This window comes from Oncorhynchus gorbuscha, linkage group LG15 (assembly GCF_021184085.1).
Source record: "Oncorhynchus gorbuscha isolate QuinsamMale2020 ecotype Even-year linkage group LG15, OgorEven_v1.0, whole genome shotgun sequence".
Lineage (NCBI taxonomy): Eukaryota > Metazoa > Chordata > Actinopteri > Salmoniformes > Salmonidae > Oncorhynchus > Oncorhynchus gorbuscha.
In genome coordinates this window covers 36,900,467-36,919,449 of record NC_060187.1, presented here as the reverse complement: position 1 = coordinate 36,919,449, position 18,983 = coordinate 36,900,467, and the positions used below count along the sequence as shown (strand labels likewise).

At 46.1% G+C, this 18,983-nt stretch overlaps 1 protein-coding gene and 1 pseudogene across 3 annotated transcripts in view; one reads left to right on the top strand and one right to left on the bottom strand.

Moving 5' to 3' along the window:
* tle2a (TLE family member 2, transcriptional corepressor a) overlaps nucleotides 1-13,897 on the top strand; it is a 44,170-nt gene extending 30,273 nt beyond the window's left edge. Inside the window, exons 5-20 of one of the 3 annotated variants that reach the window (XM_046301030.1) lie at nucleotides 1,252-1,314; nucleotides 2,485-2,559; nucleotides 3,352-3,589; nucleotides 3,831-3,847; nucleotides 4,047-4,142; nucleotides 4,246-4,290; nucleotides 4,433-4,597; nucleotides 5,288-5,417; nucleotides 6,912-7,102; nucleotides 7,406-7,485; nucleotides 8,443-8,692; nucleotides 9,170-9,417; nucleotides 10,834-10,981; nucleotides 12,852-13,002; nucleotides 13,201-13,277; nucleotides 13,482-13,897. In XM_046301030.1, the coding sequence (XP_046156986.1) occupies nucleotides 1,252-1,314; nucleotides 2,485-2,559; nucleotides 3,352-3,589; nucleotides 3,831-3,847; nucleotides 4,047-4,142; nucleotides 4,246-4,290; nucleotides 4,433-4,597; nucleotides 5,288-5,417; nucleotides 6,912-7,102; nucleotides 7,406-7,485; nucleotides 8,443-8,692; nucleotides 9,170-9,417; nucleotides 10,834-10,981; nucleotides 12,852-13,002; nucleotides 13,201-13,277; nucleotides 13,482-13,589 (2,082 nt within the window). In that variant the 3' untranslated portion in view covers nucleotides 13,590-13,897. Of the gene's footprint in view, nucleotides 1-1,251; nucleotides 1,315-2,484; nucleotides 2,560-3,351; nucleotides 3,590-3,785; nucleotides 3,848-4,046; nucleotides 4,143-4,245; nucleotides 4,291-4,432; nucleotides 4,598-5,287; nucleotides 5,418-6,911; nucleotides 7,103-7,405; nucleotides 7,486-8,442; nucleotides 8,693-9,169; nucleotides 9,418-10,833; nucleotides 10,982-12,851; nucleotides 13,003-13,200; nucleotides 13,278-13,481 lie in introns of all 3 variants that reach the window. The other 2 variants (XM_046301028.1, XM_046301029.1) reach the window with 2 other exon arrangements.
* Nucleotides 13,898-16,878: 2,981 nt separating this feature from the next.
* LOC123997056 overlaps nucleotides 16,879-18,983 on the bottom strand; it is a 107,922-nt pseudogene continuing 105,817 nt past the window's right edge.

Here is an 18,983-nt window from a genome sequence, read left to right as displayed (position 1 = left end):
ATCCCGCCTCTCCCTCTTCCTCCCTCTCTCCTGCAGACATACAGTCCATGCTGAATTTCATTTAAATCAGGTCACTGCCTTCAGAGCGTCTGCTCTCTCCCTTCGTTTTGCCATCTCAATCGCTCTGCTTTTGACAAGCCACACGAATCACCCTGCCCTCCTCCTTCCTTCTCTCGGTCTCTTTCTTTCTCCCTCTCACTCCCCCGTCCTCCTCCTTGTGCATCCTGCCTCATTGGCTTTCATTTCCTCAACGGCACAAGAGCCTCCCCGCCTCCTTCTCCCCTCCCCCTTCTTTTCATTTCCCTCTCCCATTTTGTACTCCCCTATTTATGCTCTTTCTCTTGCGCTCACTTGCTCATGGTCTTGTTTTTTTTGCTCTCTCCCTCACCCACCACCGTGCCCTTCGCTCCGATCTCGCTGGCTCCCTCTCTCCTGAAGATGTCATTTAGTAGTTGGCATTCTCTAACAAGAAATCATTGTGTTTCGCTGGTGAGGGTGATGATGGATTTATGGAGGCAAGTGCTGAAGGGTGGGGGTGGCAGAGGAGGGGCGGGGGGTCTGTACTGCCTGTCTGCAGAATAAGGGAAGAGGATGAGGGTTGAAGGGGGGTGAGAGGCAGAAGGGAGAGGAGGAAGTGTGTGAAAGAGGAGGGGGGGTGGGAGTTTACCACAGCGTCAATAAATCAGTTGGTAGGGAATGGTGTGATGTGTGTGGGGCTGTGTCGCCTGGCCGGCCGAGAGAAGAGGGAGACTGTACAGCAGAGGCTAGTTGTCAGCAGGAAAATGGCCCCCGGTCATAATGATGTTGTCATCATGATCTCTGCATGCATATCATTACTGTGTGTGTGTGTGTGTGTGGGGGGGGGTGGGGTGGGGTGGGGTGAGGTGAGGAGAGAGACACAGTATGGTTTTGATACAACACATGGCAGATTACTTCACTAATGGTAGTGAGAGAAGGAGATGGAGGGAGGAAGAGCTGGCAGACTTCCATGGCTAAGACCATTGACCCCCAGCAGGTGGGTGGGATGGGTGGTCACATTGGGATGGGTGGTCACATTTGATACTGGCCATGAATATTTTACCCGGGCTTCTTGGCAGTGTTTGGATTTGCATAGACTAAATGTGAGGAGCTGAACTATTTACAACACTGGCCCTCGCAGCCAGACCTGCTCAGGTTCTGGGGTGTGTGTTGCTTTGATGAGCACACACACGGTGTCCTCACACGCAATCTCTATTTTTTTGTGTGTTGCAGACAGAGATCGCCAAGCGGCTGAACGTGATCTGTGCCCAGCTCATCCCTTTCCTGTCACAGGAGGTGAGATCACCTGAAGACAGGCTCGCATGCACACACACACACACACACACACACACACACACACACACACACACACACACACACACACACACACACACACACACACACACACACACACTGCAAATCAATCATAGACATGCACAAACACACCACAAATCAAACACAGACACACAAAAACACACGGTCATGCACATTAACACATCAGTAACACATTCAGTATCTCTCTGACAGCCACCTACACCCTGAGGCATGCACATGCATGCTGCTAGTACCCAACAACTCACAGTAAAACATTGACATACCCCTATGCAGCAGACACATACATTTACACAGTGACATACCCCTATGCAGCAGACACATACATTTACACAGTGACATACCCCTATGCAGCAGACACATACATTTACACAGTGACATACCCCTATGCAGCAGACACATACATTTACACAGTGACATACCCCTATGCAGCAGACACATACATTTACACAGTGACATACCCCTATGCAGCAGACACATACATTTACACAGTGACATACCCCTATGCAGCAGACACATACATTTACACAATGACATACCCCTATGCAGCAGACACATACATTTACACAGTGACATACCCCTATGCAGCAGACACATACATTTACACAGTGACATACCCCTATGCAGCAGACATACACATTTACATAGTGACATACCCCTATGCAGCAGACACATACATTTACACATTGACATACCTCTATGCAGCAGACACACACATTTACATAGTGACATACCCCTATGCAGCAGACACATACATTTACACAGTGACATACCCCTATGCAGCAGACACATACATTTACACAGTGACATACCTCTATGCAGCAGACACACACATTTACACAGTGACATACCTCTATGCAGCAGACATACACATTTACACAGTGACATACCTCTATGCAGCAGACACACACATTTACACAGTGACATACCCCTATGCAGCAGACATACACATTTACACAGTGACATTAACTCTTATGAAGCGTCAAAGCGTGACTGTTATTCCTCCTAAACATGTACATACTTTATACCACATGCTGTAATACTGGTCTTGAAGTGTTATTATTGACTTTGTAAAGCATGTTAAAATTCAGACCTTTCCTTTCAAGTTCACTGTTACCTTGGTTTGTCCCACAGCACCAACAACAGGTGGTCCAGGCCATGGAGCGCGCCAAGCAGGTGACTATGGGGGAGTTAAATGCGTCTATAGGGGTACGTGGACTCCCCCCTCTACCTCATACAGTGTGTCCCTTCATCCTCTCATACGTCTTTCTTTTCCTCTCTTGTTTTTCTGTGGATAGCCAGTTCACCCTCCTTCCAACACACACACACACACACACACACACACACACACACACACACACACACACACACACACACACACACACACACACACACACACACACACACACACACACACACACACACACACACACACACACACACACATTGGTCTCTTAGTGTGGACCTAACAGGAACAGGTTGAAATGAGACTGTTAGGAAACGTAGTGAGAGAAGGAGAGATGACACTATATGTGTGTCTGCACATCGCTGGGTGCCAAGAGACAACACATGGCCTCACCAAACCAGAGGAATGACGTTTCAAATCACACATTAATTCTTAGTCTGAGAAAAATGCCCCCCCCCCCCCCCCCCCCAATCGCATTTCAGTGCTATCTGTTGTTTAAAAAAAATGTAAATTAAAAACTAAAAATAATACAATTATGATTTTCTTGCCTTCACATCATTCCAACCATGCATGGTTTGATTTTTGTGGCAGTGCTCTTTCTCTCTCCTTGGGAGGTGCTTCTTTCCTCCACTCGTACTCCATTTTGGATGGCACCATGCATGGGCTCCTCCATTAATGGAGACACCCTTCTCTGTGACACCTCTCTCTGTATACCTCTCCCTTCAGCCCCTGTCCAGTCCAGTCCACCTCTAACCCAGTAGACCACAACTCAACCCCTGTCTTGTTTTCTCTCTCCTTCTCTCTCCTCCCTCCAGCAACAGCTGCAGGCGCAGCACCTCTCTCAGCACGTGGCCCAGGGCCTGCAGGGCCTGCAGGGCCTGCAAATGGGGCCACACCCTGGGGGCCTCCCTCACCCTGGCCTGGCGCTGGGCGGTGGGTCTGGCCTACTGGCCCTGTCCGGGGCCCTGGGGGCCCAGCTGGCTGCCAAAGAGGGCCATGAGAGGGCCCACATGGAGGCTGCTGCGGCTGCAGCCTCCGCAGAGCACCACAGAGGTATGGGCTGGGATGGGGATGATGGGAGATTAGGTTGGCCAGGTTTGGGTTAGGCTGAATGGGGAGAGTTGGTTTTGTTTGGGTTTAGAGTAGTTGTGGTTGGTCAATGTGAGGTTGGGATGGGCTGGGGCATGTTTTTAGCTGTGTGTTTGTGAGAATGGTGATAGTCATGCTGTATTGTGTTTGCTCTGTTTTGGCTGGCTGCGGGGACGCGGGGCGATGCTGTCCATCATGGACGTAGACCGCGAGGCTGGACCGGTGAGTACACTACACTTAAAGTTCCCTACACCCAAGTACGCTACAATATACTACATCTCCATTCTCTACCCCCCCCCACGGACACTGAACCCCAGTTGATGCTGTGTGATTTTTTTTTTTCAATCACATTTTGCCAGGTTGGTTATGAAGTTGACATGATTAAACAGTCCCTCTCACCTCGTTATCCTTCCCTACTCAGAGCTCTATGTCCAACGGGGATAAGGGCCGTTCAGCAGACTACCTCAGCAATGGGAAGAAGAGGAAAGCTGACGAGAAGGAGTTCATGACAGATTATGTTAGTATGCTGAGTTGATTACCTATTGTGGGTGTTTGTGTTCAGTAATTAGTTAATTTGTGTGTGTTCCATTTTTAACTAAAAGCCCACATTTTGATTGCAGGGCAGCGATGCGGATAAGAGTGATGATAATTTGGTGGTGGATGAGGTGAGTTGGTCCATCTCTGCGCCTCAGTTCAGACCCAGATTGACTCTGATAATTGACTGATTCAGATTGATGAGGGAAACACTCAGGGGGACCACGTCTGGTGGACTTAACGCCCCCCCCCCCCGTCTCTGTGACCCCGCAGGACCCCTCATCCCCCCGCAGTGTGCACTCCTACTCGTCCAGAGAAAACGGCCTGGACAAACTGCCCCCCTCCCGGAAAGACGCCCTTCCCCAGGCCAGCCCCGCCTCCCTGGCCTCCTCCAGCAGCCAAGCCTCGCCCTCCCGCAGCAAGGACCGGGAGCCGCCGGTATGCTCAGGATCAGTCCATTACATGCCGTTGTCACACACACACACACACACACACACACACACACACACACACACACACACACACACACACACACACACACACACACACACACACACACACACACACACACACACACACACACACACACACACACACACACACACAGCTTCATACAGTTATGCTCCGAGTCAAATGAGTGATTGTATGTATGGTGAGACATGCGCAGCCTACACATTTAGTTTCAGTGATGATCTTTCAATTCAGCTTCATATACAGTGTCAAGGGCGCTCATGGTCCCATGTGACCCTAGCCTTGCTGAGCCTAACTGAATTACTGCGTTTCTACACACCCACTTATCTCCTTTGGCATGATCTCTCTTCAGCATAGATGTATTATTCTAGATACAAAGAGCAGCAGCCATCTGTTAAATATGACATGCATTCCAAAGGAATTCTTCATTTTGGATGTCCTTTGTGTAATTCTACAGTATTAGCACCTGGTCTTTCTGATAGCTGTGATGGAAGGACATCTTACATTCACATCACACTCTCTCCTTCTCTCACTCCCCCTCACATTCTCATTGACATTCTCATTCACACAGTCGTTTTCGCTCACTGCTTCTTTCGATCTCTCTCCCCCATCTCTCGCTCTTTCTCTCTTCACCCCTCTCTCTTTTTTCTCTAACAGAGGGAGAAGTCCAGTACCCCAGGTATGAAGCCAGGCACCCCCCACAGTTCCCAGGACTCCTCCACCCCCGGCCCCAGTGCCCCCCCACAGTTCCGCCCCCTCCCTGGCAAACCTGGTGTTGACCCTCTGGGTAAGACCATCATGATCATGGATCGTATTTACATTGCAGTTTTCACTAGGTTTTTAAAGGGTCTTCAGTATACCAGCCATGATCAGTTACCAGAGCATTTTATCTGAAGCTGCCTATAGTTTCCATCTATATTCAGTATCTGTGGTCCATGGCATAAATCTAAATGGTAAACCACGCTCCAAACAGCTGAGCTATCCAAACTGCCCTTGATGTGGGTTAACTGATGCGTCTGCCTACTGCCTGTGGGGTTGAGAGCTATGCGGGAACCTTTAAACGGCGAGATTAAGAGAGGTGAAGGACTGTGACTGAACTGTTTCATTATTACGCTGCTTCAGTCTATTGGAATGCATCACTCTTCTCCCAGAATCTCTCTATGTAGTCTAGTGGCTCCACACTGCAGTGTGGCAAACTAGCCAGCAGAGTGCAGTAGTGGTCTGGTGATCTCTTCTGTGGCATTGAGCTGTGTGTGTTTGATCCTACTTGATGTGGAACCCTGCATAGAGGATCAGAGCTGCCACAGGAACTCCTCTGTGCCAGCTGTTAAACCTCAACTCTGATGCCCTCCGGTGACATTTTTCTAAACAGATAATATTGTATACTACCCTCAAAGTACATTTTGGTTTCAAATTAACCCTACGAAGACATTCTTAGTACTGTGATAAAGGTAAGAAATGTGGGATTCTGATAAAGGTGTCAGAAACAATGTGACTACAACAGAGCCTGACATAGAGCAGGCCCCAAAAAACACACATAAACACAACATGTCTGTAATAATGCCCTTTTGTGGTGAAAACTCATTCTGATTGGCTGGGCCTGTCTCCCAAGTGGGTGGGCTTATGCCCTCCAAGGTCCACACATGGCTGCACCCCTGCCCAGTCATGTGAAATCCATAGATTAGTGCCTAATTTATTTATTTCAATTTCCTTATATGAACTGTAACTCAGTAAAATCTTCTACATTTTTATAGTGGTTAGAGCGTTGGGCTAGTAACCGGAAGGTTGCAAGTTCAAATCCCCGAGCTGACAAGGTACAAATCTGTTGATCTGCCCCTGAACAGGCAGTTAACCCACTGTTCCTAGGCCGTGATTGAAAATAAGAATTTGTTCTTAACTCACTTGCCTAGTTAAATAAAGGTAAAAAATATATATATATCTACCTCAATTACCTCGTACCCCTTGCACATTGACTCGGTACCAGTATCTTGTGTATAATAACAGCTATGTTATTATTCATTGTGTTTATTCCGTGTGTTGTTATTTTTCTATTGTTACATTTTTCTCCCTGCGTTGTTGGGTAGTAAGCATTTCACTGTTGATCTACACCTGTTGTTCACGATGCATGTGACAAATAATTTGATCTGATTTTGATAAACATCAGCTACTGGTTGGATTCTAGCCTTCTAAGGTTATGAACAGTTTTATAATTTGCTGCTTTATCGATTCTCTCACAATCTTATCTTCTGTCTTCTCTCCCCCTTTCTCTTCTCCCCATTAGCTCTAGGTCTGAGGAACCCTCTGGCGGTGCAGGGGGCGTACCCCCCTGGGGCGTTTGGCCTGCCCCCTCCAGGGGTGAATGGGGAACTGGCGGGGGCAGCAGCAGCCTACGGGGCTGGGCTCCACCTGGTCTCCCCCCAGATGAATGGCTCTGTAGCCGCAGTAGCAGCTGGATACGGACGGTCAGCAGTGGTGAGAGAGTGATGAAGTGGAGGGAAAGAAAGTTCTTTCATATATATATATATATATATATATATGTATATATATATATATATATATATATATATATATGCACATACTGATTTATATATTTATTGTTCATCCAATTGCATGACTTCATACACCAATTATATCTCCTTATGGAATGTTATAATTCACTGTGGGAAAACATTCTAAATCTACTATGTGATTTTGAGAAGGCTTTCTGGGAGTTTGACTTGTGACTGCTCTGTCAGATGCCTGAGCTAACATATGTTCTATGTCCCTGTCCCCCAGGTGGGTTATGAGTCTCCTCACCCCCACATGAGGGTCCCAGGGTTACCCGCCAGCCTGCAGTCTGCTGCTTCAGGAAAGCCGTGAGTACTGTTCTCTCTGCCTCTGCTACCACAACCTCCTATACGGTCACCACGCCCTCTTATTCTCTGACCACAACACAATTACACTGTTATAAAACAGTCTTCAAATTCCTCTGTTGTTATTGTAGGGTTTTATTGTTGGAGGTTAACCTCAAGCTTTAGCCTTGTAAAGTAAGAACTATACTTCTCCTCCTCCCTTCTCCCTCCCTCCAGTGCTTACTCTGTCCATTCTCTCCCTTCTCCCTCCCTCCAGTGCATACTCTGTCCATTCTCTCCCTTCTCCCTCCCTCCAGTGCTTACTCTGTCCATTCTCTCCCTTCTCCCTCTCTCCAGTGCTTACTCTGTCCACCATTTTCTCCCTCTCTCCAGTGCTTACTCTGTCCATTCTCTCCCTTCTCCCTCTCTCCAGTGCTTACTCTGTCCATTCTCTCCCTTCTCCCTCCCTCCAGTGCTTACTCTGTCCATTCTCTCCCTTCTCCCTCCCTCCAGTGCTTACTCTGTCCATTCTCTCCCTTCTCCCTCTCTCCAGTGCTTACTCTGTCCATTCTCTCCCTTCTCCCTCTCTCCAGTGCTTACTCTGTCCACCATTCTCTCCCTCTCTCCAGTGCTTACTCTGTCCATTCTCTCCCTTCTCCCTCTCTCCAGTGCTTACTCTGTCCATTCTCTCCCTTCTCCCTCTGTCCATTCTCTCCCTTCTCCCTCCCTCCAGTGCTTACTCTGTCCATTCTCTCCCTTCTCCCTCTCTCTATTGCTTACTCTGTCCATTCTCTCCCTTCTCCCTCTGTCCATTCTCTCCCTTCTCCCTCTGTCCATTCTCTCCCTTCTCCCTCTCTCCAGTGCTTACTCTGTCTATTCCCTCCCTTCTCCCTCTCTCCAGTGCTTACTCTGTCTATTCCCTCCCTTCTCCCTCTCTCCAGTGCTTACTCTGTCCATTCTCTCCCTTCTCCTTCTCTCCAGTGCTTACTCTTTCCACGTCAGTGCGGATGGACAGATGCAGCCAGTTCCTTTCCCTCCGGATGCTCTGCTGGGCCCGGGCATCCCACGACATGCCCGTCAGATCCACACTCTGAACCACGGAGAGGTGGTGTGTGCCGTCACCATCAGCACCTCCACACGCCACGTCTACACCGGCGGCAAGGGCTGTGTCAAGGTGTGGGACATCAGCCAGCCTGGCAGCAAGAGTGCCATGGCCCAGCTAGACTGTCTGGTGAGTGGATGGACACACACACACACACACACACACACACACACACACACACACACACACACACACACACACACACACACACACACACACACACACACACACACACACACACACACACACACACGGACAGTGGTCATAGATGGATAGCTACAGATGCACTGACAAAGATCAATGAAGGGGGTGGGGAGAGCGAGAGGATGGACGCACTCAAACACTGGTCACATAGGCAGAAGTTAAAAGTCTACCGAGACGGGCAGTTGTTTTAATGCTCTCCAGTGTCCATATAAAATAGTTTTCTTGAAGGGCAATGTTCCTGGGTTGTAATTTCTTCCCCTGGTGATACTGCTGAGGCTGCATTACTGATGTTATACTCCTGAGAGGACTCATTTTTGCTGCTGTGGATTTTGTTGCTCATTTCACACAGTCCCATGTTTCACACCTTAATTACTGGAGTTATTTTCTATGTTACCCAATCAGAATAGGGATAACTACATCCGTTCCTGCAAGCTCCTCCCTGATGGGCGGACCCTCATTGTTGGAGGCGAGGCCAGCACGTTGTCAATCTGGGACTTGGCCACACCTACTCCCCGCATCAAGGCAGAGTTGACGTCTTCTGCTCCGGCCTGCTATGCTCTGGCCATCTCCCCTGACAACAAGGTCTGCTTCTCCTGCTGCAGCGACGGAAACATTGTAGTCTGGGACCTGCACAACCAGACCCTGGTCAGGTAAGAGGAGGAGGTGGTTAGGAGGGGTATAGGGGGGAAACATCATGGTTTGTGACCTGCACAACCAGACACTGGTCAGGTAAGAGGAGGAGGAGGAGGAGGAGGAGGTGGTTAGGAGGGGTATAGGTAGAGATATCGTAGTCTGGGACCTGCACAACCAGACCCTGGTCAGGTAAGAGGAGGAGGTGGTTAGGAGGGGTATAGGGAGAGATATCGTAGTCTGGGACCTGCACAACCAGACTCTGGTAAGGTAAGAGGAGGAGGAGGAGGAGGAGGTGGTTAGGAGGGGTATAGGGAGAGATATCGTAGTCTGGGACCTGCACAACCAGACACTGGTCAGGTAAGAGGAGGAGATTGTGAGGGTAGGGCAGGAGACAGAGGGAGGAGAGCTCAGGATTGGAGGCTATAGACCAGGGGTCTCAAACAAGTTGTTTGTGCTACCAGTAGCTCGCAGCCCACCTATGAGTTGCTCACCAAACAATCCCGAAAGCACAGGCAATTTTCACATGTTCCACTGCAAACTGTCATTAACAAATCTCACAAGTATCAGACACCGCAAGTTCCCAGCTACTATCTAATCAACATTGATATTATCCCACCCCTCGTTAATCACTATTGGCTTAAAAAGCCAAACCTAACACAATATCTGCCCATTCATTTCCAGCAATATTGCTCGTCTGTTTGTGTTGCGTGCGTTTGTCTATCACTCTGTGTAGCTAGTTGATGTGATAAGTCTTGTTTGTTGACAGAAATACTTTCCCTAAAACCGTCTCAATTAAATGTTAACTGCAAAGTAGTAAGTATATTGTGAGTAAGTATATCATTTGTATCCATTATTTTTGAATTGCAGACTTTGCTATGAAATGAGCAGCGGACGTACAGAACCATCGCTAGACTGGCACATTAGACGGCACATTCCTCACTCGCTAGATGTGCAATTAAAGGGCCAGATGCACAATTAAAGGGGAATTAAACGCAACAATCTAAATGTGTTCATGTTCAGAAAATCCAATTTCATTGTTTCTCTATGAACAATTGTAATTTTGAGTGTAAAACAAGGAAAATTAAAACTGAGAAAAGATCATTTGGGAAAATATAAAACATAATTTGGGGAAATAATCACAGATTAGTGTTTGTTAATTAACCCCATCTGAAATTGAATTAGCATAATACAAAAATCAGTCAGTTTAACCATTATTTTACCTGGTATATTGGCAGAAAACAGTGCACTACCTTTTTTCTGGTACGCTAAGGATCTAAGGAAAAGTTGCAGAGGAGAGGAGAAAAAAATCTGCCTATGAAAGCTAGCTTTAAAAAAAAGTAACTATCATGCTAGAGAAGGTTGTGAGACCCCTGCTATAGACTATGGATTACATCTGAATGGCTAGGTGTTGATGTGATCTTCATGCTACCCAGGCAGTTCCAGGGTCACACTGACGGGGCCAGCTGTATTGACATCTCCAACGATGGGACCAAACTGTGGACGGGGGGGCTGGACAACACAGTACGCTGCTGGGACCTGAGAGAGGGACGACAGCTGCAGCAGCACGACTTCACCTCACAGGTACTGACATCAAAGGAGACCTTGTGAGACTAGCTGCGATTAGATCAGGGCCCATGTCCACATTGTTTCTCAGAGTATAACGTTTTTTGCTGTGAGAAAAGAGCCATTTTATTCATAGCTTTAATTTTTACACATAAGTGTATGCATGAAGCCTAGTGGTTAGAGCATTAGGCCAGTAACTGAAAGGCTGCCAGTTCAAATCCCCCAAATCAACAAGGTGAAAAATCTGTCGTTCTGTCCTTGAGCAAGGCAGTTAATCCCCTACAAAACCAGCAACAACAGCTCCATGACCTACCAATGTGGCCCCGCACATGATTCTGATTCAGAGTGATTGGCTCAAGTTTCCGTTGGAACTTATGTACAAATGATAATAAAAATACCGGGTGGCGCAGTGGTCGAAGGCAGTGCCAGCTGTGCCACCAGATATTCTGGGTTCGAGCCCAGGCTCTGTCGCAGCCGGCCACGATCGGGAGGTCCATGGAACGACGCACAATTGGCCCAGCGTCGTCCGGGTTAGGGAGGGTTTGGCCGGCAGGGATATCCTTGTCTCATCGCGCACTAGTGACTCCTGTGGCGGGCCGGGCGCACTGCACGCCTACCAGGTCGCCAGGTGTACGGTGTTTCCTCTGACACATTGGTGTGGCTGGCTTCCGGGTTGGATGTGCATTGTGTCAAGAAGCAGTGCAACTAGGTTGGGTTGTGTTTCGGGGGACGCTTTGCTCTGGACTTTCGCCTCCCCCGAGTCCGTACGGGAGTTGCAGAGATGAGACAAGACTGTAACTACCAATTGGTAAAATAATACAATGTAAAAAAGACAATACATTTTTTAAATAAAATATTCTACAAATATTTAGGGGACCTCATGACTAGTTAAGACTTACCAGCAGGCGTCTTATAGATAAAGGCAGTGAGTCAATGGTCCCTGCGCCAGTTACAATTGCTTTGGAATTGTTGAAAGAATGTTTTTTTTTTATATCTATATGATCAATCCATAAATCTAGACCTGCATGCAACAGTAGGCCTTATCTCTTGCGCTTTTGACAATGATTTCACATGAGGCCTATTTCACATATGCCTAAATACTTAAGTCTTTATTTCATCACGTTACATACATCACGGTATTTCAAGCTATCCCTATGGATAGCAATTTCATGCTGTTAATTTTTGTAGCCATCTAGGGCCTATGTTAACTTAGATTTTTTTTCGATGAAATTATAGACCTTTCAAACGTATGCAACATTATCGGCAAGTGACTTTTTGCCAACTATGCCACAGCGATTTAATAGCTGTTAAATAGGGGCGATGGGTTTGTTGATATATCAATATTACACTTAACAACCCTCAGAATTGGTTAAACAAAGGTTACGCACGCCAATATATTAAGCAAGAATTAAGAGTAGGCAAAGTGATCGTGTCCGGTGAAAATTCTATCAAACGTTTGACCATTGCAACAGTCACATTCACGTGGTTGTCTGAAACGTGCTGTGGAGTTCACACCTGGCCATGATGTGACTAGTTATTCCCCATTTGCAAGTGTCATTGAGCGTCATCACTGTCTTTCCTTTGCGGTACCACAAACTGTTGTGATTACCAGCTGAGAAACGTTTACGTTTAGATTTCACTCCTGTCTCTTGGAGTCTGTCTGAGCAGTGTCTTAACATCATCCTAAAACCTACTCTGAGCTGGGAGTGTTTTTAGTCTTCAAACAGGTTTTAACAGGATTTCTAGGACTTTCTCTGAGACGCTTTGTTGATACGGCCCTGTACTGTATTTCACTGGCCTGTCACTCCTCTCTGTATCACTTCACACATGATGATCTTTGTCAGATGTGTAATCAGCTTTCTCTCTTTGTTCCATTCCCTCCCTCCAGATCTTCTCTCTGGGCTACTGTCCTACAGGAGAGTGGCTGGCAGTGGGCATGGAGAGCAGTAATGTAGAAGTGCTGCACGTCTCCAAACCAGACAAGTATCAGCTGCACCTCCACGAGAGCTGTGTGCTCTCACTCAAGTTCGCCTACTGTGGTACGTGCCACACTCCTAATTGTTCCATTCAAATGTTTTCTTGCGTAATCTTAAGGACAGAACTATCCTGAAATGACTCACACGGCACCAGTCCCTTTCTTTCTCCCTGTATGCGACCGACTAGCAATCCCTCTGCCATGCTACATCTCCTCTGCCCAGAGTTTTCATCTCCCTTTGTGTGTCTCTTTGGTTCTGCAGGTAAATGGTTTGTGAGCACAGGCAAAGATAACCTCCTGAACGCATGGCGGACACCCTATGGATCAAGCATATTCCAGGTCTGGGATTTGATGCGCTCTCTCTAGAGAAATGCTAAGAGTATATTTCAAGTGCATTTGTTGTTATTTATACTATTTGTATTTAGCTCAGTAGTTACTGTATCAGGATTATATAAACCACTTTGTTTTGAAAGTGTAATGTAAGTGCAATACAGTATCTCTGTCAGTGGGTGTAACTGGTCTCCTTTTGTTTTGTTTCTCAAGTCAAAGGAGTCATCTTCGGTGCTCAGTTGTGACATCTCCCCCGATGACCAGTTCATTGTGACGGGCTCCGGTGACAAGAAGGCCACTGTGTACGAAGTTATCTACTGAGGAATGAGCGCTCTGGTTGGATAAAGTGGGGGCGAGGCTCCCTTGGTGCCCCAAGGACTGTAAAGAGAGTGGCGGGTGTCGTGGAGACCAGAGACACACGTTGTACTTTGTTGTTTTGTTTACGTTTGTAAAGGATTCAGATGAGGGCGAAGTCAGATCTCTGGAACTTTGACCTTTAAAAAAAAATGCTCTGAGAAAAAGCTGGTAGTCTAGCGACACAATGTGGGATTCTTCCAAAGACCTGTTTTTTTCCTCTCGTTTTGTTACCTTTTTTCCTGTTTTTAACAAAATGAAACCTCTGTAGTAAACAAAAAAATTTGCAAAAAGAAAATCTTTTTTTTTGTTGCCTTTTTTAATTCTTGACGAGCAGTAGGACCATTGTGTGTGTGTGTGTGTGTGTGCGTGCGTACGTACGTGTGTGTGTGCGCCGAGGGAGATAAGGGTTTGTAAGGGCTGTGTGGAGGGGGGTTAGATTCAGCAGCAATATGGTTGTATTATTATACATGGTGAAAGGACATACCACTACCCAGGATATGAAACTAAAATGTCTGTGTTCAAGGTATTCTGCGATTTCAGGGAAATGGCTACTTACTCCAAGTCGACAACAACATTAGTGTTTTCTATTGTATTTGTAGGGTGCATAGACAGGTATTTTCACTACTACATTGTGACCTTTGAACTCGGTGTGTATATATATATATATATATATAACTGTAAATAAAGCTCCAAAGGCAAAAAAAAAGAACGTAGGTCGGATTTGCTTAGAGCCAGGGAGAAAAATAAATTGTATGATTTAATTTGTATGATATTTCCTTTTTAGTTTTGAATATCTAATTTGAATTGCATATTCAAGAGAAGCAGGGCTGTGACCAACCACATAGGACTGATTGGTCTGGGAAGGTGGGTAAGATCTCTGCAGCCACAAAGCTCAGTGGGAGTTTTGATATGGGTCTGTCTGCTGGTTTTTAATGTCATTGTCTCCCTGTGTCCCAAACTGGAAATGGAGCCGAGTAGGACTTGCCTCTAACTTCAGTGTCCTCTCAACCCCCCCCCCCACACACACCCGGTGTACTCTCTATCGTGTAGCCCTGCTCAGAACAGCCTCAACCATGAGTAGGGCTCATATCCAAAGGTGGACATGGTCCAGGAGTGGGCAGTTCTGCCTGTGTACAGATGGATGATAACGCAATGTGTTCAAAGCTACTGTGTGACCCCTGTAAATCTGAGTGTACATGTTGAGAGATGTCATATAATAGCGATGTCATGGAGGCCCTCCAGGGCCATGTCTTATAACGAACTCTCATTAGGAGTGGGATGAAGTTCCCTGGGCCTAGACAATGATCTATGGGCAACGTCTACCTGGAGGAGTTGGTGATGATTGAGGTGGATGTTACCACATTCTCTAGAAGGGGAAGATGGGGAGCCAGTGCGTGGCCAAGGGAAGGACCTGTGGGGCAGGTGAAAGACCTCCGGGAGTGCTGTGGGTGGGATGGTCTGGTGGAGTGGGAGAGTTCATTTAGCATGGCCCTGTGCCCTGGGTGTGCAGAGTTCCATTGGTCCTTAAGTGAACTCTCCACCCACCTGAGGCTCCGGGCCATGCAAAATGAACTAGCCCATTGATGTGGGCGATGTAATGAGACTAATAAACTATTTTGTATGGTTCATAGTGTTTTCCTAGTTCATACTGCACTGCATGTCTTCAACATTCAAAACTGCATTCAAGAAAAAACACTCAAACGGATACTGGCACTTAAAAGATTAACACAACTTTTTAATTTTTTTTTCTCATTTCTTTTACAACGACATTGAAAATGCATCAGGAAGGTAAACACAGAGCATTTAAAAGTTCCTTCTCTTTAAAAAGAACAGCTTTAAAACTTAAGTAATTCACTGTAGGAACAGCGAAAGCATAGGCAGCGGATATGGTTTTACTGACAGTGAGCGGAGAGGGAGGAAGGGGGAGGCAGGCATCTTATACTGTACACTTCCCACTGTCTCCACCTTTCCCCAAACATGGCCACAAAACGACCCAACACTTGCTGCTCTATACTGACAGACTTAACACTGAAATTGCATTACACACCGACTGAAAACATACTAAAGTACAGTTATCACTTCTGCTTGAAACAGGAACAAAAACAGGAATCAGAAGAAGCCTTCCCCAAAATGGAAGGCCAGTTTCAGGGCCCTTGTTGTGAAAGGGTAGTGGAGTCCACTGCCTATCACCATCACCGAGGAGAAGGACATCAGAATTTAAAAAAATTATAAAGTAAATAAAAATACAAATATATTTTCCACTTGGTCATGGAGTGTATCCCTCTTGCGCTCAAAGGCCAGAGTACAGGCGTAGGCAACCATAGCCTCTTAAAACAAAGCAACCACTACTGAAACGTAGCTTGAGCATGACTTAAACATTTTTTTTGACATCTATCGAAGCAGGGTTTTGCAATATACATAATAGAATTTCCTTATTTGCCACACATTGGAGCATGTCGTATAATACAGGGAAATTAAATGAGCAGTGAGCAGTCTCAGGAGAACAATCGAATCTATTGGTAAGTATTAAGATGAACAGCGCAGTGTTGCTCTCGTCTGTTCAGTGTTTGTGGCACAGGGGCCCGCTGAGACTCAGATTGACTCTGCTCATTAAGCGCTGCTTTTGTGAGACAAAAATAAAATAGATATTAGGGGAGTGAGACGGGGAGCGCTACTATTAATACTTAATTGGGTGCGAGGCTGTGTGAGTGTTTTGGGTATATCTCTGGGACAGAGCTCCTGCACGGCCCAGTCCAAGCCGGCTCAGGGTGCTAGCTTGTCACTCCTGACACCCCTGGCTGTGGCGCAGTGTTGGCCTCATTAAGGGTTCCACTGTCTGACTAATGAATCGATTGTCTGGTATCTGTGCTCCTCGCTGAAGCTCCCAGAGTGGCACACTCCTCTGGGGTTTCCCTTCCGCTGAGCTCTTAATCAGGAAACGGCACTAATTACCCTCCTCCTCTCCCCCTTCCTTCCTTCTCTCGTTATCTGTAGCCCTCTCACGCTCCCTCTACCTTGCTCTTTATCTCTCCGTCTCCTTTTGCTCTCTCTTTCTATCCCGCCTCATTCTCGGGCTTAAATGGGTGCATGAATGAGGAGCTAGCTGAGATTGGGAGGGGGGAAGGGGGCTGTTGTAGTAGGGTCATTTGAGAGCTGGAGCCAGAAAGCATTGCTTCTGTACAAAAGAGCCATGGTTGCCCCCACCTGCCCTGCTGTAGGCCTTGTAGGTCCCCCTACTCCCCACCCAGCCAAGCCCCCCCACCCCTCAAATCCCTCACCCCCTTATTTCCTGTTCTCAGTAGACCACCTCATACACGGTGGCCTTTTTGTCTCCAGAGCCGGTCACTATGTACTTATCATCTGGTGACACGTCACAACTCAGGACCGATGAGGACTCCTTGGACTGAGAGAGGGAGAGAGAGGAAGAGACAGAGGAAAAAGGTGTTAAAAATCATTGACTCATCCATGAACACTGTTAAAATTAGAGGTGGACCTGCCAGAGCCTGGTTAGTAGGTGTAATAACACTCCAGTTACACACCTCCACTTAGCTACGTGAAACTGAGTTTAAACAGAGATGGAGACAGACTAAGGAGTCACAGACAGTATGAGACAGAAGGAGAGGTTCAGTGAGAGACCGACGTGTTTACTCAGGAACACTCATCGGTCTGGGAAGAAACACACTTCCACCAATTTTTCCATAGTGGTAGTTGAGTGACAGTGATGAGGAGAGATCTCCCCGAGGGTCCCACATGGCACCACATATCCCTGCTCTACTCAGGAAACTCTTTCACCACTCACATCTCATGTCTCCATGTTCGTCCACAATAGAGTTGTCCCCTCATAGCTCAAAATGCCCTAATAACACTAGTGTGTATTACCACCTAGATTTTTTTGTATTTTTTTATTTAATATTTAAAACATACAATATACTTGCAGTGAAGTCACTCAACAACTACATCACACCAGTCATCTAACAGACTCCCATCCAGAGCGACACACAGAAGCAACCAGGGAAAAAAGACAAAGGAAAACAGAAAACAACAATAAGAAAAACAAAAAGACATCAAGGACAACTAAAATCATAACAGCAAGGCCAACTGAATATATTTCAGTGCAACTATGGCACTATTTACGTGTGTGTCTGTGCACATGGGTGCATTTGAATGAGAGTGTGTGTATATGCATGTGTACAAACACCTGCACAGCATCAGCCTCAGGCAAACAGGCATTAGCTTTAACAATACTTCCCCTCAGTGTCATTCAAACTTACTTTTTATGTTTTATTTGGACTTTATTAAAAAAAACGTTCATCTTCGATCGTCAGCTTCCCTCAGCTCATCCCACCCATCTCTGCTGGCCCTCCTCCTTGGATATATCTTTCAGCTATGCTGGTATGTATAACATAGATTGAAAATGTATTTAATCGAATGGAATCCACAGATTGCTAATTGAAGATAAATACTTTTACTAAGAGTATTAGTATATTAGTAATTGACTGATTCGGTCTCTCCAGATCTCACAACAATACTATTTCTAGGGCCAATTTTAGATCAATGTTATGCATTTTCAGCCATTCCTGAACCTGAGACCAGAAACAGGCTACTTGAGGGCAATACCAAAATAAATGGTCTATTGATTCTGTATCCTCGCATCAAAATCTGCAGAGCAGTGATGCTTGTATGCCCCAAATATTCAACATTTTGTTGGAGGCAAGAATTATACATAATAATTTTAGATGAAAAACACAAATTCTTGAATCTTGCATCATTTTATATCAATTCATACACCCTGTAGCATGGAATCGGTACATCGATAATCTCACCCCAACTTTTTTGCAATATGTATGGCACAGCTGTCAACATCCTGGTCCTCAAATTAAACTGGTATACTTTCCTATTTATGCTATATACATTCCTCTGCTAGTTTGATCCTTTATATTGGGTAGAATGTAACCTTAATTTAAATAGGAAAGTCAGTTAAGAACAAATTCTTATTTACAATGACAACCTACCCCGACCAAACGCTAACGACGCTGGGCCAATTGTGCGCTGCCTTATGGGACTCCCAATCAGAGACGGTTGTGATACAGCCTGGAATCGAACCAGGATCTGTAGTGACGCCTCTAGCACTGAGATGCAGTGCCTTAGACCACTGCACAATTTAGGAGTCCATTTTTGGGGTAATGCTGTAATCAATTGGTTGTAATCTTGGATTGAGCAGACCTTCCCATACAATTCTGATAACTACATGAAAGACAACTCTATCATTCTGGTTTACCAAATCATTTTAAAACAAAATACTATTTTCAAACATCTTTCCCATACATACAGGTATTTTATCAATCAGCACATTCGGTT